At 46.6% G+C, this 24,425-nt stretch overlaps 8 protein-coding genes across 9 annotated transcripts, besides 23 other annotated features; 2 read left to right on the forward strand and 6 right to left on the reverse strand.

The window, feature by feature from the left end:
* Positions 1-521: 521 nt before the first annotated feature.
* On the reverse strand, positions 522-835 carry EKO05_0003225 (uncharacterized protein; the record flags this gene model as incomplete). Its single annotated transcript, XM_059636123.1, has 2 exons — positions 522-707; positions 755-835. The coding sequence occupies 2 exons, from the start codon at positions 833-835 to the stop codon at positions 522-524; spliced, it is 267 nt and encodes an 88-aa protein (XP_059492106.1).
* Positions 836-1,594: 759 nt separating this feature from the next.
* Positions 1,595-2,607: a dispersed repeat.
* Positions 1,723-1,731: a tandem repeat.
* Positions 1,732-1,752: a tandem repeat.
* Positions 2,605-4,479: a mobile genetic element.
* Positions 4,476-6,598: a dispersed repeat.
* Positions 5,051-5,103: a tandem repeat.
* Positions 5,789-5,865: a tandem repeat.
* Positions 6,457-6,492: a tandem repeat.
* A 59-nt stretch (positions 6,599-6,657) lies between the features above and the next one.
* Positions 6,658-7,155, forward strand: EKO05_0003226 (uncharacterized protein; the record flags this gene model as incomplete). The annotated part of the gene is made up of 1 exon (XM_038945429.1): positions 6,658-7,155. One exon carries the CDS (start codon positions 6,658-6,660, stop codon positions 7,153-7,155), a length of 498 nt encoding a protein of 165 aa, XP_038801032.1.
* A 753-nt stretch (positions 7,156-7,908) lies between these two features.
* Positions 7,909-8,342, reverse strand: EKO05_0003227 (uncharacterized protein; the record flags this gene model as incomplete). Of its 2 annotated transcripts, XM_059636124.1 has the most annotated exons (2): positions 7,909-7,944; positions 8,010-8,342. In XM_059636124.1, 2 exons carry the CDS (start codon positions 8,340-8,342, stop codon positions 7,909-7,911), a joined length of 369 nt encoding a protein of 122 aa, XP_059492107.1. The 2 variants fall into 2 exon arrangements, with proteins under 2 accessions (XP_059492107.1, XP_059492108.1); XM_059636125.1 differs by having other exon boundaries at positions 7,909-8,342.
* An 896-nt stretch (positions 8,343-9,238) lies between these two features.
* EKO05_0003228 (DNA-binding proteins Bright/BRCAA1/RBP1 and proteins containing BRIGHT domain) lies at positions 9,239-10,366 on the reverse strand (the record flags this gene model as incomplete). Its single annotated transcript, XM_038945428.1, has 1 exon — positions 9,239-10,366. The coding sequence occupies one exon, from the start codon at positions 10,364-10,366 to the stop codon at positions 9,239-9,241; it is 1,128 nt and encodes a 375-aa protein (XP_038801031.1).
* Positions 9,587-9,626: a tandem repeat.
* Positions 10,367-10,501: 135 nt separating the features above from the next.
* Positions 10,502-10,563: a tandem repeat.
* A 1,158-nt stretch (positions 10,564-11,721) lies between these two features.
* Positions 11,722-14,002, reverse strand: EKO05_0003229 (DNA topoisomerase; the record flags this gene model as incomplete). Its single annotated transcript, XM_038938395.1, has 6 exons — positions 11,722-11,760; positions 11,818-11,943; positions 12,004-13,372; positions 13,424-13,602; positions 13,666-13,863; positions 13,925-14,002. The coding sequence occupies 6 exons, from the start codon at positions 14,000-14,002 to the stop codon at positions 11,722-11,724; spliced, it is 1,989 nt and encodes a 662-aa protein (XP_038801030.1).
* Positions 12,152-12,200: a tandem repeat.
* Positions 14,003-14,423: 421 nt separating the features above from the next.
* Positions 14,424-15,581, forward strand: EKO05_0003230 (uncharacterized protein; the record flags this gene model as incomplete). The annotated part of the gene is made up of 2 exons (XM_038938386.2): positions 14,424-14,951; positions 15,003-15,581. The coding sequence occupies 2 exons, from the start codon at positions 14,424-14,426 to the stop codon at positions 15,579-15,581; spliced, it is 1,107 nt and encodes a 368-aa protein (XP_038801029.2).
* A 1,389-nt stretch (positions 15,582-16,970) lies between these two features.
* EKO05_0003231 (uncharacterized protein) lies at positions 16,971-17,594 on the reverse strand (the record flags this gene model as incomplete). Its single annotated transcript, XM_038945427.1, has 1 exon — positions 16,971-17,594. The coding sequence occupies one exon, from the start codon at positions 17,592-17,594 to the stop codon at positions 16,971-16,973; it is 624 nt and encodes a 207-aa protein (XP_038801028.1).
* Positions 17,595-18,182: 588 nt separating this feature from the next.
* Positions 18,183-19,049, reverse strand: EKO05_0003232 (uncharacterized protein; the record flags this gene model as incomplete). The annotated part of the gene is made up of 1 exon (XM_038945426.1): positions 18,183-19,049. The coding sequence occupies one exon, from the start codon at positions 19,047-19,049 to the stop codon at positions 18,183-18,185; it is 867 nt and encodes a 288-aa protein (XP_038801027.1).
* A 726-nt stretch (positions 19,050-19,775) lies between these two features.
* Positions 19,776-20,576: a dispersed repeat.
* A 267-nt stretch (positions 20,577-20,843) lies between these two features.
* Positions 20,844-20,939: a dispersed repeat.
* A 91-nt stretch (positions 20,940-21,030) lies between these two features.
* Positions 21,031-21,118: a dispersed repeat.
* A 106-nt stretch (positions 21,119-21,224) lies between these two features.
* Positions 21,225-21,253: a tandem repeat.
* Positions 21,254-21,304: 51 nt separating this feature from the next.
* Positions 21,305-22,870: a dispersed repeat.
* Positions 22,110-22,162: a tandem repeat.
* Positions 22,147-22,155: an inverted repeat.
* Positions 22,147-22,215: a mobile genetic element.
* Positions 22,207-22,215: an inverted repeat.
* Positions 22,871-22,910: a tandem repeat.
* Positions 22,911-23,657: a dispersed repeat.
* Positions 23,516-23,580: a tandem repeat.
* Positions 23,658-24,425: the final 768 nt, after the last annotated feature.

A 24,425-nucleotide genomic window follows, 5' to 3' on the forward strand; every position in this document is an offset into this window, starting at 1 on the left:
CCTATGCTCTGCAGCGTGTGAAGGCGGGGTCTTCCCGCCTGGAACTAACTTTCTGAGGGGGGCAACACGCATTATCTATTTTCCGCTCTTACGCTATCGCCACTCCGGTACCCCACCCTGCGTTTGAACCACGTTGTAGTGAGGCTGCTGCCTTATAGCCGCATGCGCTACTGCTTAGAAGACACGTCGATAACATGCGACCTGCTCTAATAACATTCCGGCAATTTATTCCTGTCTGGCGGCGTAACTGCTGACGACGTGGTCGCGCTTTTGCAGATGTGACTTCTGTGAAACTGAAACAAACATTCACGAGCGTTCAGGTAACAGCATGTATCATTTCAAGACATCGTGTAGCTATCCGCTATGGTACATGTTGTTACTCGTCAGGATCCACCGCGAATGGTAATGAGTGATAGTGGTTCCGCCCACTGGCCGTGATTGTAGCTCGAAGTAGATCAGTCTCCCCCTCGTTATACGTAGATAGTGGGATGATCTTACTCTCTAAGGGAGCCAGAGGTGGTTCAACACTTAGGACAGATCGTGCCCGGTGTTTTGTTGGTTGAGCTACCCATGTTCTCTTTATCAAGCCAATTGCCGCAGTTCGTTGCACAAGGGACTGGAATCCACTTTGTGACCTTGTGTTTTGGTGTCGCAGTAGAGTTTTTGTACGTCATCTCTGTTTGATGTCGTTCACACATTCTGAAGGGCTTCAAGGCAATTAGCGCTAGAAAGAGATTAGAGGCCTCGAACGCACTGGTGAAAAAGATATCGGTTTGAAGAATACGTTTGGTAAAGTCCGGATGACTGGAATTGCTCTCTTCGCGAGGGAAGTCATTTTATAGCGTTTTGGTGCTTGTTCACACGGGATGCAGCCTACTGCGTGACGCAGACGCAAGATAGGTGCAGAAGGATTTGGCAGTGCAAGCTCGAATGTGCATTCCTGCAGGCGCAATACCTCTCAGTATGAAGCGAACTGTTCAATACGCTAAGAGAGTGACAGCTGCATGTCATGACGCCGCTTCACATGGAGGCCGTCCTCAATCTCCATCAGGGCCAATAACCATATGATCATACGCCACAGGATGCACAGGTGGCCTTTGTGCAAACAAGATCGGCGCTCTGCCACGGCTCAAGTAAAGCACCGGAGAGGTTCAACTCTATACGAGCCACATGCGCAGGCGCGTCGGCATGTGGATAGCTAAAGCTTCACGAACAGTGAAAAGGTCACGTGTTGCAAGGTCACGCAGAATTGGTGTCCGTGCGAGGCACGGACATTCACATAGTGTTCGGAACTCCCTCTAATAGATTAAGCTACCTCCTACTCCTGCTCTATGCTCTTCCTCAAGGCTCCTATATACTTTTTTCAACAATGCTTCAAGGTTCAGGAGACGACATATACGTTACACCTCACTTTCCCAAGGGAGTTCAGTACATCATTACTACTGGCAGTAGTCACTACATCGGCTCCATAGACGAATCGACTGTTTTAAAGTATCCCCATGATGAGGGCCCTTCGGAAGCTCTGAATGCTGAGTGCGCGATACTTGAGCAACTTGGCACACACCCCCGCATCATCGAATTTAAGGGCAAGCACCAAAGTTGTCAACAAGCAAGCTGGCTTGGTAAACTTGATTGACTTAATTAGAAATAGCTAAGTTAACCAAATCAATCCCGTACGTCTGTTTTTGCAAGCAATTTAAGCTGCAATAGACTGTAAGATTGCTTAAGTTAACTTAATTACTTACTTACTTAGCTAAGGCATAGAAAAAGTAAGGTTGTAGAGACAGCTATTAATTAATTATTGCGTACTTTTCTGTTATTAAGCTACTAATCAGCTTACTTGCCTATAATAGTTAGTTACCTCTAGCTATTAACGTACGCGTACGTACTGCTTTTAACACATTAACTACTACTCTATCTTATCTATAGGCTTACTTTGTACACATTATCTTATTACTATACCTCCTAAACATAGTATTAAGGCAGCTAAGGTAGCTAAATTGCTAGCTAAACGTTGCTATAAGCCTACCTAGCAGCTGTTAGAGAGCTAAAGGCAGCTTACGCTGCTACCTACCTAGCGCCTATTACAGCTATTACAGCAGCTATTGTTCCTAATTAGTCCCTATTGTTGCTATTGCTACTAGCTTCTCTGCCTATTAACCTGCTGTTAACAGCTTTCCTAGCAGTAACTAAGGCGCTGTAGGAGACTTAAGTCTGCAATAATCAGCTAGCTAACGCGTTAGCGCTAGAGGAGGATTCTGCAGCTGCTATAGAGGCTTCTAGTAAGCCTAGAAATAGTGTTAACGTGCTGTTTAAAGGGCTTATAGATAACTTTACAGGTCTTAATTAGTAGTAATTACCTAGGTTAATAAAGCTGTTAGCGTAGTTATTATAGATGAAAAGCTAGGTCTATTACTATAGGTAATATACAGTTACTAAATTACTACCTTATTAAGTTTTCTTTATCTACTATATTTGTTATTAATAGCGTACGTAAGGCAGCAGTAAGTACAACATTACTAACGCAACTACTTCTGCTGCTAACTACTTACTTACAGCTTATTAGATAACTACTAATAGTAAGCTGGCAGCTCTAGTTATAGCTAACGTACTCCACAGGTGAGCAGATCAAACGGGTGAGCGGATCACTCTGCCAAGACCACACCAAACCTCCACTTTACCACGCAATGCCTCAACAACAACATTAATCTACGCCCTTAAGAGAAGCTGCAATACAGCTTGCGCTCTAGGCAATTAAATAAGATGTAACACTTACCCTCTAACGCGCTGCAGCTATATATAATACGCCTTACAGTACACTACATACTAAATAAGTTAATACACAGGACAACCTACACAAGCTAATTATACGCCAGTTTAACAGATTATAGACTAGAATAAGGAGGACATAATTACTAAGTATATCCTTAAGCTAGATGCACAAGGATTTGCCCCTTAGCTAGCTGCTGTAGCTAATATAGCTAATTCTTTGCGTACTAAGCATAATAAAGGCTAGGTTAGCATAAACTAGCCTAACACGTTTGTTAAGCGCTGCCCTAACCTTAAAGTAAGGTTTAATTGTAAGTATAACTATAAGAGAGCCCTCTATATAAATCTAGAGATTATTAGGGGCTAGTTTAGGCTTATAGCAAATGTTAAAGCTAAGTATAGTATCTAGGACAATAACATATATAACTTTAATAAGATAGGCTTTATGATAGGCTAGATATTAACAGAAGTAGTTATTACAGGCTTAGAGCGTTAAGGACAGCTAAAGGCAGTGTAGTAGGGTAACTGTAAGTAGACAACAGTTATATAGGGCATTAATAGCATAGAGTAGGCTATTCTACCCTTTATTATCTTTAAAGGCTGTAACTACCTCTCTACCTAGTATAAAGAGGACAATCTGCCCTATAATTAGGTTATTAGAGTCTCTAAGAACAGATAGACTACTAACAAGCTTAGTCTAGACTGGTTAAAGCACTTTAATGCCTATACAAAGACGCGCACCTAAGGAGTATACTAGCTGCTCCTTATTAATAGCTATAAGAGCTACAACTTCCTTAACTTCTAATAATACTGTAAGGAAGTAAAGATTATTACACTATGTATGCCTCTATACTTATTACACCTCTTACAGCTACTAGATATAGGCTATTTTGCCTCTTTAAAGAAGGTATATAAGTGCTAAGCTAAGGATCTTATATATAACTATATTACTTATATTACTAGAACTAAGTTCCTACTATACTTTATAGGCGCCTACAAGGAGACATTTACTTCTAGCAATATCTAAGATGGCTTTTAAAGCGCTAGAATAGTCCCTTTTAACCTAGAACAGGTTATAATAGGTCTTAATGTCTACCTATATACCCTACTACTACCTCCTATAGAAGATGCTCTCTAGCAGTCCTAAACCCTAAGCAATACCCTGTAATTAGGATTACAATTAACGCTGGTTTAAGAGAGGATTTAAAGGCATACAAGCAGCTTACTAACTTTAATAGTTAAGGCCTTTAAAAAGCTTACTAAAGGCGCAGCTATTGTTGCGTATAAGCTAGTGTTAGCTAAAAAGGAGATTACTAGGCTTTAAACAGTAAATAAGGCTGCTATATAACGTAAATTAAATAAAAGAAAGCAGTTACAGGAGGAGGGGGTCCTAACAGCTAAGGAAGGCCTTTAATTAACTACTCTAACTAAGTTTAGGGTGTATAGTAATAGTAAGAAGGTAAAGAAGTAAGTACGCGCTAAAGGAGGGGAAGTAACCTAAAGATGCTATATAAAGTGCTATAATATTAGACATAACTTATATACATGTAAGAAGGCTGTAGAAGATGTTTCTAAATAATATTATATCCTGCACTACTATATATAAGGCTAAAGTAGGCTAATATAAGCTATAATAGGGTAGAGGTTTAGTGTGGTCTTAGCAGAGTGATCTGCTCACCTGTTTAATCCGCTTACCCGTAGAGTACGTTAACAGGCAGCAATTGTTGCGCTAAATACTTACTAACAGCTAGTAGCTACTGCGCGCAATAGCTAACACTATAGGCAACTTTAATATACGGGGCTTCTATGTAGCTACTAAATTATAGCTTATAAGTAATAACTACCCACTCTGTAAGTTTAAGACGCTGTTATTTAGGCAAATAACAGAGTTTGTAAACCTAGAGGTAGTGTAGGCGCTGTAGGCGTCCTATAACAGCGTATTAAGGTTTATAATAAAGGTCTTCGCGTTTATACAGCTGTAGGTTACTTAGGCCTTATCTAACACTGTTAGTAAGATCTATATAAGTTTTAACAGTTAGTTAGCTAAAGGTAGCTATTATGCCTTTCTAGGTATTATTTCTTACTTTGCTAACGCTACTAGTAAAGTAAGAGACCTACAACTAGCTCTGCTGCAGCTTACAGGTCGCTACACTAGTAAGTAGATAGGTAAAGTTATTACCTTAATCCTACAGCAATTTAGCGTACACAGCAGCTAACTAGAGTGTTTCATTTTTAACAACGCTGCCCCTAATAACCTTACTGTAGCTAGGTTAGTAGAAATCTATAACTAAAACATAAGTAATGTATAACTATACTGCAGCTACTACATTATAAATCTTATTAGCTAATAGGTAATATTTAGGCGTAATAAAGAGAGTTATAATAGCTTACTAGCTACTACAGCTAATAAGGCAGCGTTTATAGAGTCTTAGCGCTATAAGAGACCTATTAGTATACTTTTTACAGTTATTAACTATATTAAAATACTACAACAGTATAATTTACTAAATAATTAAAAACGCTGCGCTAATTAGAGCCTGCTAGTTAAGCTGCAGTGTAAGGTTATGCTGCCTATTAAGCTAGTTGTTACTTGCTAGAATAGCTATAAAGCTACTATTAAGCGCGCTATCTACCTCTAAGAGCCTCTCTACCTCTATATTAGTTACTATATCTGCTACTAAGCTACTAAGGATAACCTACAAACAAGCTAAGGTAAGGTGTATGCTGTTAGCGTGCCATTATAGATGCGCTCTAATAGCTTAACTATAGCTAATTAGGAGGTACTTACTAACTATTTATAAGTCCTTTAGCTATTAAAGCTTGCTACTAAGCAGCTTAAAGGCAGAGGTATCTACAGTAAGTTTAGCGCCAGCTATAAGGTTATCCTAGTGTTTAATTATCTACTTAACACCTATAAGAATATTGCTACAGCGTTTAAATTAGTTAACTACAAAGTATATAACGCACCTAAAGACTACCTACTAATTAATATACGCGCTAGCTAGAATAAGCTAAACAAATACTACAGTAAGCTTACTAAGTTACTATACTACTACACTGCTATACTACTCTACCTATACTATAAATTATACTATAAGAAAGTATAGGTAGATAAAACTAAGCTGCTAGCTAGATGCTATACTAGCTTTCTACAGATTTAGGCTACGTATAAGCCTAAGGAGCTACCTCTATAGCGCCTAAAGCTAGCAGCAGGTAGCTCTATTAATAACACTATTAACGCTGTTATTAACTCTAAACTAACTAGTGCTATAGCTATTACTAATAAGTATAATAACTAGCATAGGTATAAGCTACAGTAGACGTAGAAGTATTATAAGATTAACACTATAGAGTCTACAGTTATGTATTAGCTCTAGCTTAAGCTAGTATATCTTAACCTTGCGCAGTTAGCTACTAATATACTTACTATCCCTGCCTCTAGCAGCAATTATAAGCGTATGTTTAGCAAGCTTAGTAATCTACTTAAGCCTAAGCAGCATAAAGTAAATAGTTACTTATTATTAGCTCTATAGGCACTGCGCGGCTAGATCTGCGCACGTTTCTTAACACTAAATAGAGCCTAAATAGAGGGGTGGACTAATAATAAGATAGACACTAACTACGCAATAGGAGACTAGGGAACAGATACTTACTAATTTTATACTAGAGTATTCTTTTACTACACTAAATTACTTAATTAAATTAATTAACTAAGTTAATTAAGCCTCTACAGCAATCTAATCAATTTAATTTGCTGCTCCGATTGCGCTGACCAAGTCAATTCAAGCCGGTGCCGCCAAGTTGATTGACTTGATTGTTGACAACTTTGGCAAGCACGAAGGAGGGCTGCTCTTAGAGTTCGCCCCGCATGGATCGTTGGAAAGCTACATGAACAAGACACAGCTCACGAAGAAAGAGAAGCTTCGCTTTGCCAGAGAGACTGCGGAAGGGATCGCCTATGCTCACAGAAAGAATGTGATTGTTTGCGACATCAACGTCCGAAACATCCTTCTTGATCCTGAGCTGCATGTCAAGCTCTGTGACTTTCAGGGCCGGCTGCTAGGCCCTAACGGGGAGATTCTGTGCGACGGAGGAGCATCTGAAAACGCAGAGTCATTCATGCCACGAGACAGCCCGGATTTCGCAGATACAAGGACGGACATATTTGCTCTTGGGTCTACCATATACCACATCTTGAAAGGCCACCGGCCTTTTCCGGAACTCCACACTATCGATGATGAGGCGGAGTTCAAGCGCCGTTATGAAGAAAGACTTTTCCCTCCGTTGGCAGCAGACTGGGGCGGCGCAATTGTGTGGAAGTGCTGGGAAGGACGATACGATTCTGCAGAAGAAGTGTTCAAGGATCTTCTCTCTTTGGAAAGTTGAATGTAAGGAGAGCCGAACTGTGCTCGTGGCTTGAGAGCAACGCCACAGGTACTGAAATCCATATTTTGTAAGCACTTGAAGTCTGCACAGATTGTTCGCTGTGAGAGGATTATGTTTTCCGGTCGAACAGTAGCTTGTCGCCGTGTGAGAACTATGCATTACCTGACTATACCAACGTGGTGTTATTGTTTTGATCAGCCCACTGTCAACATACGAGCATGGGCATTGGAGATTGCGCCTCTAAATGCAATGGTACATACTATCAACTGTATTTATAGGGCGAAAGAGAAGTACATAATTTGCAGGAGTTCGTAAGCTGCGTCTCGATAATAAAGCAGACCCACCCATTACAGCAGCCGTCCCGTTCACCGCTTGACTTACAAGTATCGCAGCCCAGTCAGCTGCACGAACCTGTGCCTCTACGCTTCTTCTTTACTGGCTCTGACGCTACCGAGGTTGGCGTTGCGGGCGTTTGGAAGTGGAGCCAGGGATGCGAGTTGAGAGAAGAGCTCACGGAGGGCGCATTAGTGCTGTCAAACATGGTCCCAGACGATGGTCTGTGTTCGGCAAAAGAAGGAAGCGCCGCTTTGATAGATTCCAATTGTTTAGTAGTAGCATAATCAACAATGTTGCGCAGGATAGTTCGTGCTTCTTGCACTTCCATCTCCTTCCGTAGTGTAAATTCAAACAGGAGTTCCATGTGATGTATGTCCTGGTCTCGCCAGTGAACAAAGATGTTGCCACTTAACAGGTTCATTGCATCTGTCTTGGTATGGCTAAACTACTGTACTAGAGAAGCAAAGACCTCAATTATCAATGGGGGTTGACCTTTACTTTTTGAAGGCTATGCTTACGGGTCGATCGAGATATATGCAGATAGCGTCGATCCAGATGGGCCGTTTTGGCTCCGGTTTGAATAGGTATAAATATCCCAGCATCTCAAAAGCAGTCGGAGTAATCGCCAGGACAGCATCGTTGCATGTAATGGCCACAGATGCAGGTGAAGTGCCCCACACATACGAGATGGCATCAAATTCGAGGTCACCAGTCAGCGTATGGCACTCTGTCTGGAGTTTGAATTCGTTTGAGGTCGTCCAAATTATGGTGAGTAAGCGAATCTCGCAGGGCTTGAGGGCTTGTCCATCGTATGGCGACTTGCAGGGTACTATTCCGGATGGTAGACTCATTGTCGATCGTGTCTGGTCTGATCCAGTGGTACAGGGGGCCTGAATCGACGTGCGATTTGATTATCTGTCCATGTCGCATTCTTTTTCGGTCTCGTGATTTTAAAGGTAAGAGCTGGAGCCTAGATGTGCAATTTTAGCCTTTCTTCGTTACCCATAGGGCTCTCAAAGATGCGTGTGCAAACGATAGAAGATACGGAGCAGGCTGAAAGCATGACGATGCACCGCCACATCCCCACTTCAAAGTCGTTGCCACCTTCAAGCCTCCCACAACACATCTAAGTCAAGCACAAGTGCACGTAAATTTTGTGGTGAGAAGCACGCCCGCAGGCGTGGACATACTCGAATGTGAGTTATATTGCTTTCACCACTTTGGCATCGCTTCGCTTCATGCGGCTGATGACCGTTGATCCACCCGCCTGCTACTACTTGGAGTAGGGTTGTGTGTTAAAAGATATGTACAAAAACGCCGTGGTCCAAGGTGCTCGATGCAACAAGCCGGCCAGCGACTAGAGCCGGTCGTACCAGTCGAGTGCAGCCTCGGCGGCCCGAATGCTTTCTCTAGGTATGCATATAGGTGCAAAACATGAGGATATAATGTGAAGAGGAAAAAAATCCAAAATGCCCAAAACGTCACAGCCCAAGCGCAACCCAAGAAACAAAATGATCCACATCAGCACTTGACGGATCTTCCCTCTCGCAGTCGAGATCCAACGCAGTGGAGGGAGGTGGGGTATGCTAATGTAACGCGAACCATGAATAATTGAAATCATGACCGATGAAAGCCCCTGCTCATGCAATGTTGAATGTCGAATGCAAAGGCGCGTAGTTGTGAATGTTGATAATCTTGTGCAATATCGTCGTGCTGTGATCGAACGACAAAAACACCGAACAGGTGCCTAGCTGCGAGGCATAGAGCCCATAGCGATGAGGGCTTCGATTGCATCGCGCTCAGCGCCTGAACCACTGACTCCAGGAGATGCAGTAAATTTGAGAGACGGAAGAGGGGTGCCACTCATGACCGGGGTGCGAGACGAAGTATAACCCTGGAATCCGCCTTGCGGCAGCGAGTGGCCTTGTGTCGAGGTGCTGCGGAAGCGCGGGTTGCTCGACTGCGTGCGGCTTAGGTAGTTGTAGTCACGGTGTTCGCGACGCGGGCCGCGGCGGGTCTCCCGCGAAACCTGTGGGCCCATCGTGGACCAGTCTTCTTGGTCGGTGTCATCATCCAGATCTTCGCCGAGGTCCATGTCGGAGGCGGAGTCGGAGTCGGCGCTGTCGTCGGAGCCGTCCAGCGACATTTGATCGGCCATTTCTTCGTCTTCGTCCATCTTGTGAGGCGGCGACCACGAGCCAGCATTCCAGCTGCCCTGGTACGTGTCGCGCTCCTGGCGCAGCTTGGGGATTTGCAGTCCGCTCGCAGTGCTGCCCACGCTGGCTGGTGGTGTTGCTCCACTGCCACCGCGAGGCTGCGACGAACCCGCGACGCTCCACCTGCCCCAGCCAACCTTTTCAAACTTGACCTCACCATGCATACCGCCACCTGCGCGGTGTTCCAGCGCTGCGACTACGAGCCGCCTCGCTTTGGCGGGTGCCAGTCCAGAGAAGCCGGGGACCGAGTGAGTGAGGTGTGCCATCATCTCGCGGATGGGCATGGCGCCGTGGCCGACAATGATGGCAGGCAAGTGGTGTTTGGCCAACATGGCGGCCGTGATCTGACGCGTGGCGTCGAGGCCGGCGAGCGCCTCTTTGGACAAGGCCGAGGGCTGGTCTTGCGCCGCAGCGTGCTCAACCGCGTCCTGCAGGTCGAAGTCCATGGTTTCGGGCGTGTCTACTCTCCCGGCGATTGGCATGGCCGGCCTGCGCTTGTGGGCGGAGAGCGTGGGGGATATCGACGACGGAGGCGTGGGGAGAGCGGCTGTCGAGGCCGCGAGGACGCCGTCGTGGGGAACGGGGATGTTGTAGGAGGCCTGCTGAGCAGCAAAGGCCGCAGCGATGTTGGAGATGGGCTTTTGAACCATGGTAGCCATGTTTGCGGCTTGTCGAGGGAGATGCGTCGTCGTCTGTTGCGGGTGCTGGAGGCAGTGACTCAGAAAGGCGCCGTCTGACCGAAGCAGCAGCAGCGCGGATGGGTAAGGTGAGTGAGGGTTTTGGGTTGGAGACGACAGACAGCAGAAAGCAGACAGCAGACAGCAGACAGCAGACAGCAGACAGCAGACAGCAGACAAAGCGGTCTTACGCGACTGGAGCAGTAGCCACAGGAAAGGGATAATTGCTGTCGTGTGCTGGCGGTTCCCGGAGCAAGCTGCTGCAGCGCCGCTTGATCGTTGGAGGGTTCGAGCGCGTTTGGCGGATCGGCGATCCGGGGAGCAGGCAGGACAGCCGAGACACGGACAGGAGACGTGTCAGAGAGTTGGCGAGCAGTATCTGGAACGAGCAGCGAGGGAGTCTGAGAAGGGGCAATATTCAGTGTGCGCGCTGTGGATGTTTTGAAGTAGGCGTGTGTGTGTGGAGGGCGTGCGCAGTGCGGGCGTCAGCTGTGATAAGGGCCGCGCCCCGGTCGCTGTGGTGGAGTGGCTAGAGTCGCACCTGCATGAGGGCACCTACGCTGTCGGAAACCAAGGAAGTTGAAAGTGCGTGTCGGGCAGGCGCATGGCATCGCGCGCGCGTTCTGATTGGCGCCCAGGGCAGCCGCGTGCCACACTCGGTCGTAGCCGTCATGGCCGGATGGCAAATGTCCTCATCTGTCAGCAGGGAACACTGCGCCGTCCAAGTCTCCAAGATCCCCACGCAGCCACGCCTCATGTAGCAGGGCCGCAACTCACTTGACATGCCTCGCCCCTTTCGCACCGCCGCAAAGGTCGCCATGGTCACATCGTGACGCTGCTTTTGTGCTTTTGTGCTTTGTACCTCGTCAACGTCTTTCCACAAACATCACGACGCTCGATGCAAGCAAGGTCGATGCAAGCAAGCACGCTGCGAGGTATGCGCGGCGCCCTGCCTCTGCCTCCGAGACCAGCCGAGACCGGGTGTGCGCTCGTCCAGCGTCGTCCGGCGTTCAGCGTCGTCTCGCCTCCAATGCCCCCATGCGTTCGCAGTCCCAACACCCATTGGTCTTATCAGCGTCGCGCGGGGTTTACCTTGTGCCGCTATCAGCCTCGCTCCGGTCTTCGCCATGGCGAAGCCCCTCTTTGCAACTGGCACGCCTCGCAGCACCGCACGCCAAAATGCTCAAGCGTGCCGTCGCTCGAGTGCGCTCCGGAGCTCGGGAAGAAGCAATCTTGCACACGTGTGTGCATCGCTCGCAGACACCCCGCGACAAGTCTGGCTCGAGTGCATCGTCCTTGACGTAAGTGTGTCTGCGCCGGTGCATGTGGACTACACATCACCCGTGATTCGCTTGCACCACGTACTTGGTGATGGCCTCGCTTGCGTTAGTCTACCTTTTCTCACACAATACTCGGAGAATATCGTTGCTTACGGCTTTGAGAACGCTGATCTGCTGCACAGTCCGGTTGAAGACGGCCCGGTACTGTTCCAGATTCTGTTGCACCACGTCGTTGCGCGTCGTGCGGCCTTCGCAGATGGCTTTCATCTGAATCTCCATCTGCGCTGGGTTAGCGAGTGTCCTCAATCGAGTTCATGAACCCTGCCAAAAACCACTCACCTCTTTGCGTAAGAAGGGCTTACTGAGACTCGTCTCAAAGCCCACATTGTCGTAGCCTTCGATAAGCGCGACACCCAGCGTCGTCGGAATGAACTCTTGCACTCCGCCGGTGCCTGTACCCCCACCTCCGTCATGACCCGTGGCTGCGCCGCCTCGGCCTCCTCGAGCACCACCTCCTCTTCCTCGTCCGCGTCCTCTGCCTGCGCCATTGCCAGCGTTCGCTGCAACCCCGCCTTTGGGCCGCGCGATGACATACTCACGCTCTTGAATCTTGGCAATGTGCTCCGCCATCGTTGCGTCCGTGCCAATCCCGTTGACATCCATCAAGGCGATGAGCTCCGGCTCGGTGAGGTAGCTGGGTGCTGAAGTCTTGCCGTCGAACATGTTCGCCTCTGTGGGCTCCAAGACGTCGCCTACCGCATAGTGCGGCAATTGCTGACTGCTCTCCCACTTGTCGTAGGGATACACATCAAGGTAGTTTCTTGCAATGACTCGCAGACCGTGAGCATGGAAGATTTCAGCTCCATAGTCGATTTCAATGTCGGTTGCCTCTCCGGCTGCATCCTCGGAGCAACAGGCAAGGAAGCGGCGAACGACAAACTCGTAAACCTTGCGTTCATTCTCGCTATGGAGAGCGCTGGATGCTACATAGTTGACAGGGTGGATAGGAGGGTGTGCCTTGTCGTTGTTGCGGCCATTGCGTGGCTGATTGAACCCACCGCTCATTAGAGCTTGAGCGAAAGTACCCCACTGTCCGTCCTGGGTTTGCCTTGAGACGAGGTTACGGAGATCCATTCCCCGGTCGAACTGATCGGTTTCGGTACGTGGGTAGCTGATCCAGCCTTTGGTGTAGAGATCTTCGGCGACCTTCATAACATCTTGCGACGTCATACGAAGGAACCTACTGCCCATCTTCTGCAGCTCGACTGTTGTTAGAGGCAGCGGTTTCCACTTCTTGGTGGGCTTTTTCGCCATCTTGATGACTTTGGCAGTCTTCGAAATCAAGCACTTTTCAAAGACCAGAGTGACGGCCATGCGATCGAACAAGTGGCCCCGTCGCCAGTTGAACTTGACCTCCACGTCGTCCTTGGTATGATGGACTTTGATGTACCAGAAAGGTTCTGGAACGAAGCTGCGTACACGAAGGTATCGGTCGACGACGAAACCTAGAGTCGGGAACTGGCAGGACCCGTAACTGATCAGCTTACCGCGTTCGTCACCGTGGGTAGGGATCAAGTTCTGCAGGGCTAATGTTTGCATGCGTGTGAACGCTGCACCAAGCCGCAGGTCGAGTTCAATCCGAGCAGCCACTGCATTGGCCTGGGCGTCGTCGAGCTGTATGGGGTTTTGCGAAGCTTGAATGACGTGTCTGGAGAGTGTCAACGAGATAGATGCCAGTGACGCAGGTATCGATACTCACGCTCTTTCGATGTTGCTGAACCGTGCACGGTAGACTCGCAGTCTAGGATTCACCTTCAGAGCGATGTCTCGTATCTCAGTGCCGATGTGTTCGCCTTCACGATCACAATCGGTCCAAATGAACAGAATCTGGGAGCCTCTGGCTTGCGACTCGATGTTGCTTGCCACAGCCTTCTTGCCCTACGCACCCATAAGCTGCCGTGTTTGAAACGAACAGTTGCCGCCGCCGAGCTCTTGACATACCTCTGCGATAGTACTCTGTATGGGAGCATCAAACAGGTCTGAAGGCGAACATGCGTGCCATTTCCTATATCGGTCGGGGAACTCGTTGGCCACGATATGGCCCGCAACGCATGTGAAAGTAACATCGCACTGTCCCCATTGCTGGAAACGAAAGTCGAACCTGTAGTTTTTGACCCATTGCATGCCGCGAACACTGTCCTGCTCGCAGTCAGTTCTGTCGTCTCACCCTTGCTGTCTGGAGGAGACCACTGCTACGCACCGTCGTCACTCGGCCGCCAAGGTGATTTGCAACCGCTTTTGCGATGGACGGCTTCTCCGCCACGCACAGCACTCTCATCTCGTCGGCGTACTTGTATGGCGGTAGAGAAAAAAAGGGTTGAGGCGAAGCACGTGAGAGCGTGAATCCGGAAGGCAGCTTTCCTACATTCAGGAGCACATACTTGGGCTTACATCTGGGGGTCGGGATGGTCGTATCTATTGCAAGCAGGACCGACGCAGGAGTGGTCGTTTAGATCTGAAGGCGCCGTGTCTCTCCCATCAATGCTGGCCTGGTAAGGGTAAGCGCACGGCGCGTCGATACGGGGAAGGCGCGAGCGGAGGCTCTTTAGCGTGGCTTGGCTTCCTACCAATGTGGAGCCGCAGAGTTCATGAGGTCATCTTGTTTCCACAGTCGCAAGTCGTTCGCAACCCTCCACCGTCAACAAACGCGTTTTAGCATTACGTACCAAGCTTCCCTGTTGCAGAAGCTCTGAGACAAGATGCTCGTTCCGCGTGCATCCCTCGATCTGGCGCTGCCACTCGTCAAGAAGCTTCCCGAATGTGCCGACTTCAGCAAAACGGTGCAGCCATACCTGCCCCAGCTCTACGACTTGCCGTACAGGATCATTGAGAGCATCAACGACCGCCAGGCCCTGCAGCACCTCTATGTCTCGACGAACCCTCTCATGTCTAGCCTGGCCTTTGCGCTGTTCCTGTCGCCCATTGTCTTCGTGGTATCCGAGATCAACCGCAACTACTCGCAGGTCGATCGTCTATGGAGCCTTCTGCCCGCCATCTACAACATTCACTATGATGTTTGGGCGCATATGAACGGCTTGCCCACCGCGAGAATCGATCATGTCATGGCCCTGTCGGTCATCTGGAGCGCGCGGTTGACGTTCAACTACTGGCGGAAAGGCGGCTACCAAGTGGGAAGCGAGGACTACAGGTGGAACGTCGTCAAGGACTACGTTGGCCCGGCCCCAATGTTCATCTTCAACATTGTCTTCATTTCGCTGGCCCAGAATGTAAGCACCGCCCATTGCATGTCAATGACACATGCCTTACCTATGATACAGATACTACTTTGGATCATCACGACGCCGACCTACGTCCTGCTCCTCACGTCGCGCATCACTGGAAACACTTTCTCAGGCTACGACTCCGCATTCAGCAAGGGCATGTTCGTGCTTGTAGTCATCGAGTTCTTCGCCGATCAACAGCAATGGATCTTCCACAAGGCCAAAGGCGCCTACAGCAAGACCGCCAAGGTCCCTAGCGAATACAAGTTCACACGCGAGCAACTCGACCGTGGCTTCAACACCAGCGGCCTATGGGCATGGTCACGCCATCCCAACTTCGCTGCCGAGCAAGCTTTCTGGGTGTCGCTGTATCAGTGGGCCTGTTTGGAGAGCTACACATTCACAAACTGGACGTTTGCTGGCGCCTTCTCTTACTTGATCCTCTTTCAGTCCAGCACCTGGCTTACTGAGTTGCTGAGTTCAGGCAAGTACCCAGAGTACAAGGTCTACCAGGAGCGTGTCGGCAAGTTCTTGCCCAAGCTGCTCACACAGACCATGGAGGCCCCCAAATCCGAGAAAGAGGCAGCAAAGGTCAAGGAGGCGAAGGCGAAGGCTTTGAAAGGTAAGAAGCTCTAAGCCTGTATTGGCTAGGAAAATCGTTCATGGTATCAAGTGGTTTGCTGGGTACGACACGATGAGATACCTTGTGGAACTCCCATTCTGCCATCCAACCAGCTGTTAACAAGAGTTCATGGACTGCTGTGGGGCTGACGCGACCAAGCTTGGAGTGAGGAGGAGGACTGGGCTGTGTAGGCATATCAGGCATTCAGATTCGACCGTTTGAGGTGCAGCACTACTGAAGCTGCGATAACAATATTAAATAAGATTCACCCTCCTCCAGACAAACTAAATCTGGCCTTGGCTGACACCGCCGCTCGATTGGAGACGGAGTGACTGCGGAAGTTGGTGACTGACCTAACTTGAGCGCAGATCTGGCGAGCTTTCAAGCCCTTCACGCGGCGGCACATTCACGAGAACGTCTTGCTAACAACGAGCATGTGCAGATCAACTATTACAATCCAGACTTTTGCTGCCGCTTATGTGCCTGTGAGATCCTCCTGTGTCAGCTTGCATGGCGCTGCGCCTCATCCACAAATAAGCATTCTCGACGCGATATGTTATCACATCCACCAACGCTACAGGTTTGAGTTCCATCGAAAGTCGGCCCAGAGCACTCGTGGCATTCTTTGCCTCATTGCGTTGCATCCATGTCATCTGCAGTTGGCAGACGCTCAGTCGCCTTACTGACCTTGGAACCGTGTACATCATCTTGCCGACCGAGAGTGCGTGCAGAGCGAACATCATGACGCTCTCGTGCGGCTAAGTGGGTTTGCTCCAGCTCGTGCTTACTGCCAGATGACCAGATCAATCAGACCTGGCACCAACATGCTGTCGTGTCGGGGAGGTCAAAGTAGCTGCTTTAAGAAGAAGGCAGATTGAATCGAGCGCAGTGTCGGATCACCAAAGCACTCGACTGGTCCTTCTGTGTACGCTTCACCGAGTTAGGTGCCTGGGCTGACTTCGCAGAGCCCATGCAAATCACACGCAAGGGAGAGAGGTATTTATGGAGTCTTGATGGACGGAACCGCTTATTCGGAGAAGCAATGCTAGTTCTGCTAGCAAGCTTCTCGATTTCGACCACCCTGGTCTTGGACATCTCATGCACGTGCTCTCACACGTCACGTTATGTTGCGATCTCCGTTTTCGCCCTGCACACTGGTCCAGCTGGAACCCGCAATGCCCACCCCTCGAAATCTCTCACACGGAATAAGAAACACCCTTCTTTTTCTGGTTGCTCCAGAGTCGTTCATTGCATCTTCGTTGATAGGCTCGCGGTCCTCGTGCTGTTCTCGATCCAAGTTCGCTTGGGTGAGCAAAGTTCGTTCTGTAGCTTGTCAGCAAAACGCTCTCCGGTATAAAAGCTGCCAGTCGATATCGACCTTTGTGTTAGCAATGACTTGGCGATCATGATCTTCTCCTGAATACACTGTTCCATCTCGTCTGGAACAGAATAAAGGTGTGGCTGTTCATCTCCCATCGCGATGACCTCAACAACACCCTTGCACTTGAACACGATAGGAGTTTTGGCATATCATATTTGGCGTAATCGCGCCAGAAGTCAATGTCACACTGCTTTACCAGCACAGCAAACACGAGTGTCAGATGCCGGAGTTTGTTGAAGTGTGAAGCGCTTGTGGCAAGTTTGGAGCTGAGAGGCCATGAGTGCTGAGCATCAAGCTTGGGCCATGTCAATTTCACTATGTAGTGGCGGACATTCTGTGGGGGTACATAGATAGGAAACCTATTGCAGGAAATTTCGGTGGTGTTCTCCTCGTAGAAGACCTGCAAGGCCAGGACTGCAATCTCTGGTCCCAGAGCAATGCGATGACGAAGAATCGCGCCGTGATCAAACTCCCCTGCCTTTTCCACTGTAGTCGGGTCATGCAAGTAGCCATTGGACCTGCGATGTGTGATACGCTTGCCGAATACGAGGTTGTGCTTGAGGACTTCGGCCTTGAGCCCATTGGGCAGCTTCCGCCAGCCGTTTGCGAAGTCGGTGCCCAGCTGCTCTGTAGACGCATGAGTCATTGTTTCCTGGAGGTCACCTGGTGGATTTTCGTGCTTGGTTGGTTGGCGTAAATATATCAGTTGGTTGGGCTCAAGTGTTGTTTCAGGTAGTGAAGGCAGCAACGATGAGCAATGGACAACACGCGGGTGAGGAAGCCAGCCTTTCACTTGTAAGGAGCAAATTTCTGAGCATGATCGTTTTGGCAGTACGGCTGTTTGTTCTCGAAGTCCTGCACCATCAATCAATAGAGGTGATTAGCATGCTTAGTATCATGCCCGTGCCTTTTGTTCCTGCAGATGTGTTCATCTTTCCGCTGATATCCTCAATTCATGTTGCTCCGATATAGTCAGTGACCGAACGGCTCAATCCACCTTAGTTCACTTTCTCTGCATTCGTGGGTGCCTGATTCAAATTTGTAGACGCATGCAAGCAACAGCAGATAGGAGTAAAAAATGACTCAGTTGGCAATTCAGTCCCTGTGTCAAGACCTATGTAATGAAGTATAGCAGCTGTTTGTGGCTCAACAATGCTCGTGCCGTGCACGTAACGAATCCAAGTGATCAGTCCTCTTGACCGTTCAGTAGTTACACAAGTCCCTGATAACGTCGTCACTCAGTGAACGCAATGAGTTCTCGAGCAAACTGCTCATATTGCCGCATTTCGCTTGACCTGCGGGAGCCTCGATACTCAAAGCTCAAGGATCCCTTGCAACCAAGGCTGATGTGGCTCATATGCATGTAGTGATCCGTATTCTCCGCAAATTCTTCAGCGATAGCTTCCATATCAAACTCGATCGTGACATATCGTACTCCCGCAAATCCACTCGCCGCCGCCGCTGCCACCGACAATGTCTTCAAGGTCCTCCAACTGCTTGTAGACGGGACTGTGACAGGAACGAAGACTCTCTTGATGTATCGACGTGTAGCTCGAGGAGGCAGACGCGCGTGGTCCAGACGAATGGTGTTGGTCTCGTAGAAGACCCGTGTTGCGAGGGTTGCGAATACAGGGCCAAAAGCAATATGATGGTGAAGGATACAATCAGTGGTGAACCCTCGTGGATCGATTTTCTCTGGCTCCCTTTGCGTGATGATACATTGTTGAGTCAAGTTGTACCCCAGGATCTTGATTCTTAACTCGTCTGTGAGTTTGTTCCAGCCTTGTGCAAAGTCCATCCCTAGTGACTCTACTGGCGATATACGCGTCTCATCCTCTGTAAGGATTCGGATCGGTTTGCTAGAGGAGACTAAGCAGTGCGGTAGGGCGGGTTCCTTGTGTGTGCAAACGTAGCAACAGCACCGGGATTCCTCCAGAACTTCGATTTTGATACCACTTTGACTGGCGATTAGAACCTCGGTGCCGGTCTGGAGAATCATTGGAACCTTTAGCTCGAACGATTCGGTCCCTGATTGTCGCTTCTCAATGAGATGGTAGGTAGTAGTGCTGTCTGGCATTGCGTGAGCTGGGTGGTCGTCCATAGTGAGGAAGGTAGCTTGGGGAAGATTTAGTGAGTTAATTTATATGCAACAGAAAATAGTACGTATGACAAAGACTTTCACTCTTTGTCTGGAGCCAGGGTTACGCAACTGCCTTGTTGGCGCACGTTCACTCACTTGAGCGACGTCGCATGACAGCAGGAGACCCCAGAAATATCAATTGCAGTGAAAGGATAATAATATTTTCTTTTCGAATTCCACAGTATGATAACGTTTGTGTGTGTCAGGTCAGTCAAATTGTGTAATTTTGGAATCAGCTATTTAGCACACGTCCTTACTGGCGGTGCCTTCATCACGACGAAGCAGCTGCCATTACTCGAGAAGAATCGTTCTTGCGATCTTCAAGAAGACACTAGGCTGTGTTTTCTGCCTTCCTCTGTTCTCCCGCTGACCAAACTCCAACTATTGTCCTGTCATCGTACAGCCATGGATCCATCTACTCCGCAAATTCGACCAGTCCGCGAATGTGTTTCTCGACCCTGGCGATTTTGGCAAGCCCAGAGTCATCACGTTACCGGGAAAACTCATTATTTTCGTCGAAATAGCGTTCAACGCTCACTTCACTTTTTACATTGAAATGGACACGGTGTCCCCACCATTTGAGCCCGTCCGGGCAGTACAAAGTAGTCCAGCCGGTAGGGTCGAAATTGAGATGAAGATATTGAAGTCTGTCAAAACAGAGTTTGCCTGCAGCAAGCTTGTCTAGCCAGCAAAGTTGTCAACAAGCAAGCTGGCTTGGTAAACTTAATTAACTTAATTAGAAATAGCTAAGTTAACTAAATCAATCCCGTACGTCTGTTTTTGCAAGCAATTTAAGCTGCAATAGACTGTAAGATTGCTTAAGTTAACTTAATTGCTTACTTACTTAGCTAAGGCATAGAAAAAGTAAGGTTGTAGAGGCAGCTGTTAATTAATTATTGCATACTTTTCTGTTATTAAGCTACTAATTAGCTTACTTGCCTATAATAGTTAGTTACCTCTAGCTATTAACGTACGCGTATGTACTACTTTTAACATATTAACTACTACTCTATCTTATCTATAGGCTTACTTTATATATGTTATCTTGTTACTATACCTCCTAAACATAGTATTAAGGCAGCTAAGGCAGCTAAATTGCTAGCTAAACGTTGCTATAAGCCTACTTAGCAGCTGTTAGAGAGCTAAAGGCAGCTTACGCTGCTACCTACCTAGCGCCTATTACAGCTATTACAGCAGCTATTGTTACTAATTAAGTCCCTATTGTTACTATTACTACTAGCTTCTCTGCCTATTAACCTGCTGTTAACAGCTTCCCTAGTAGTAACTAAGGCGCTGTAGGAGACTTAAGTCTGCAATAATTAGCTAGCTAACGCGTTAGTGCTAGAGGAGGATTCTGCAGCTGCTATAGAGGCTTCTAGTAAGCCTAGTAATAGTATTAACATGCTGTTTAAAGGGCTTACAGATAACTTTATAGGTCTTAATTAGCAGTAATTACCTAGGTTAATAAAGCTGTTAGCGCAGTTATTACGCTGGCAAATGGGTTCGGGGTACCCTACATAGGGGTTAGGGTTGGGTCAGGGTCGCACAGACTAGGGGTTGTGGTTAGGTTTAGGTCGCACAGACTAGGGGCTGTGGTTAGGTAGGGGTTGCCCTAGTGCGGGTAGGGGTTAGGTTGGGGTAGCACTAGCGTGGGTTAGGGTTAGGTCTGCCTAGGTTTAGGTTAGGTTAGGGGTATCCTACTATACTATAATAGATAAGAGCGTATATTTTAATATTAACTTAATCTACATTATAAGGGCTTAGCTTAAACCTACCTAAGCTACACAGACTAAAAAGGTACAGTAATCTATTAGATGGATTTACTAGGGTTTAAACAGTATAAATACCTGTAACATACATCTCCTTTAAATATATTTAGGTAACATGTTTATTATATTGTAGGATATAATTATAGTAAAAAGTAGGCCTGTTATTATTACAGCTATTTATTACAGCTATTTATTATATATTATTACAATACCGCTAGGGTCTTACTCTTTTTTATAGCTACTGCTCCTGTTGTAGTAAAGACACTTAAATGCTAGGGTTAGGTTAGGGTTAGGTTGTGTCACGTGTTAAACCCCTACCTAACCCCTGGTCTGTACGACCTCTACCTAACCCCAACCCTCTTAGCAGGCGTTAGCGCAGGTTAGGGTTAGGGTTAGGTAGGGGTTGTCACGTGACGCGACCTAACCCCGACCCAACCCCAACCTATTTGCTAGCGTAGCAGTTATTATAGAAGAAAAGCTAGGTCTATTACTATAGGTATTATACAGTTACTAAATTACTACCTTATTAAGTCTTCTTTATCTGCTATATTTGTTATTAACAGCGCGCGTAAGGCAGTAGTAAGTACAACATTACTAACGCAACTACTTCTGCTACTAACTACTTACTTACAGCTTATTAGATAACTACTAATAGTAAGCTAGCAGCTCTAGTTATAGCTAACAGGCAGCAATTATTGCGCTAAATGCTTACTAACAGCTAGTAGCTACTGCGCGTAATAGCTAACACTATAGGTAACTTTAATATATAGGGCTTCTATATAGCTGCTGTATTGTAGCTTATAAGTAATAACTACCTACTCTGCAAGTTTAAGACGCTGTTATTTAGGTAAATAATAGAGTTTGTAAACCTAGAGGCAGCGTAGGCGCTGTAGGTGTCCTATAACAGCGTATTAAGGTTTGTAATAAAGGTCTACGCGTTTATACAGCTACAGGTTACTTAGGCCTTATCTAACACTGTTAGTAAGATCTATATAAGTTTTAATAGTTAGTTAGCTAAAGGTAGCTATTATACCTTTCTAGGTATTATTGCTTACTTTGCTAACGCTACTAGCAAAGTAAGAGACCTGCAACTAGCTCTGCTGCAGCTTACAGGTTACTACACTAGTAAGAAGATAGGCAAAGTTATTACCTTAATCCTACAGCAATTTAGCGTACGCAGTAGCTAACTAGGGTGTTTTGTTCTTAACAACGCTGCCCTTAATAACCTTACTGTAGCTAGGTTAGCAGAAATCTATAACTAAAACATAAGTAACATATAACTATGCTACAGCTACTATATTATAAATCTTATTAGCTAATAGGTAATATTTAGGCGTAATAAAGAGAGTTATAATAGCTTACTAGCTACTGCAGCTAATAAGGTAGTGTTTATAGAGTCTTAGCGCTATAAGGGACCTATTAGCGTACTTTTTACAGTTATTAACTATATTAAAACACTATAACAGTATAATTTACTAGATAATTATTAACACTACGCTAATTAGAGCCTGCTAGTTAAGCTGCAGCGTAAGGTTATGCTGCCTATTAAGCTAGTTGTTACTTGCTAGAATAGCTACAAAGCTACTATTAAGCGCGCTATCTACCTCTAAGAGCCTCTCTACCTCTATATTAGTTACTATATCTACTACTAAGCTGCTAAGGATAACCTATAAATAAGCTAAGGCAAGGTGTGTACTGTTAGCGTGCCATTATAGATGCGCTCTAATAGCTTAACTACAGCTAATTAGGAGGTACTTACTAACTATTTGTAAGTCCTTTAGCTATTAAAGCTTGCCACTAAGCAGCTTAAAGGCAGGGGTATCTATAGTAAGTTTAGCGCCAGCTATAAGGTTATTCTAGTGTTTAATTATCTACTTAACACCTATAAGAATATTACTATAGCATTTAAATTAGTTAACTATAAAGCGTACAACGCACCTAAAGACTACCTACTAATTAACATACGCGCTAGCTAGAATAAGCTAAATAAATACTACAGTAAGCTTACTAAGTTACTATACTACTATACTACTATACTACTCTACCTATACTATAAATTATACTATAAGAAAGTATAGGTAGATAAAACTAAGCTACTAGCTAGATACTATGCTAGCTTTCTGTGGATTTAGGCTACGTATAAGCCTAAGGAGCTACCTCTACAGTACCTAAAGCTAGCAGCAGGTAGCTCTATTAACAACGCTATTAATGCTATTATTAACTCTAAACTAACTAGCGCTATAGCTGTTACTAATAAGTATAATAACTAGTATAGGTATAAGCTATAGTAGACATAGAAGTATTATAAGAGTAATACTATAGAGTCTGTAGTTATATATTAGCTCTAGCTTAAGCTAGTATATCTTAACCTTGCGCAGTTAGCTATTAATATACTTACTATCCCTGCCTCTAGCAGCAATTATAAGCGTATGTTTAGCAAGCTTAGTAATCTACTTAAGCCTAAGCAGCGTAAAGTAAATAGTTACTTATTATTAGCTCTACAGGCACTGCGCGGCTAGATCTGCGCAGGTTTCTTAATACTAAATAGAGCCTAAACAGAGGGGTAGACTAACAATAAGATAGACTCTAAGTACGCAATAGGAGACTAGGGAACAGATACTTACTAATTTTGTACTAGAGTATTCTTTTACTACACTAAATTACTTAATTAAATTAATTAACTAAGTTAATTAAGCCTCTACAGCAATCTAATTAATTTAATTTGCTGCTCTGATTACGCTGACCAAGCCAATTCAAGCCGGTGCCGCCAAGTTGATTGACTTGATTGTTGACAACTTTGCTAGCCAGACTCGGTCAAATCTGTAAGTGTCGTTCTCGGCAAGGACTAGCCTATGAATGTTTTTGCGGACGGCCATTTAGTGTCCCTGCCCAAGTCGTACGGTCCATCGAGGGAGGTGGCTGTGCTGCACCCTGAACACATTCATCTCGTAGAAGATTTGGATCGAGAGTGTGGCAAACTCACGACCAAGTGCAATGTGGTGACGGAAGGATGGTCCAAGGGTGAAGTCGCAAATATCCCCAGAACGTAACCGCGCGAACTTTCGGTGGATGCATATGGGTTTTGACGATACCAGATTTCGAGCCAAAATCTCGATTCGCAGTTCGTTTGGAAGCTTTCGCTAGCCTTCAGCAAAAGCTTTGTCGAGCTGGCCAATTTATGGTATGCGTACAAGCTTTGTAGTTGTAAAACACGTGGATATCTTGGCTGAATTTATGCCTTTCGGTAGAAAACTTGTTTTGCCGTGATCGGAAACCTTGATCTTGAAATGGCGCTGGCAAGTCAGAGCAAGCTTGGTGCCAGGTCGCGACAACATGACGTTATAGAGTTCGACAGCTTCTGTGGACGTTGGAGCTACTTGAGTACGATAGGCCGGTATACTCTTGGTGGTTGGAGTGTGCGAGGAGACATATGTTGAAGTCCTTGTCTGGATGTTCACATGACAGATTTTCAAGCAAAATAGGGAAGGGTAGGCAAAGAGTGAGATGAGAGATGATGTGAAAGATGATGTAAAAGAGACTTCGGCTATGATTCGGACTCCATTAAACT

This window comes from Ascochyta rabiei, chromosome 5 (assembly GCF_004011695.2).
Source record: "Ascochyta rabiei chromosome 5, complete sequence".
In the NCBI taxonomy this organism is placed as follows: Eukaryota; Fungi; Ascomycota; class Dothideomycetes; order Pleosporales; family Didymellaceae; genus Ascochyta; species Ascochyta rabiei.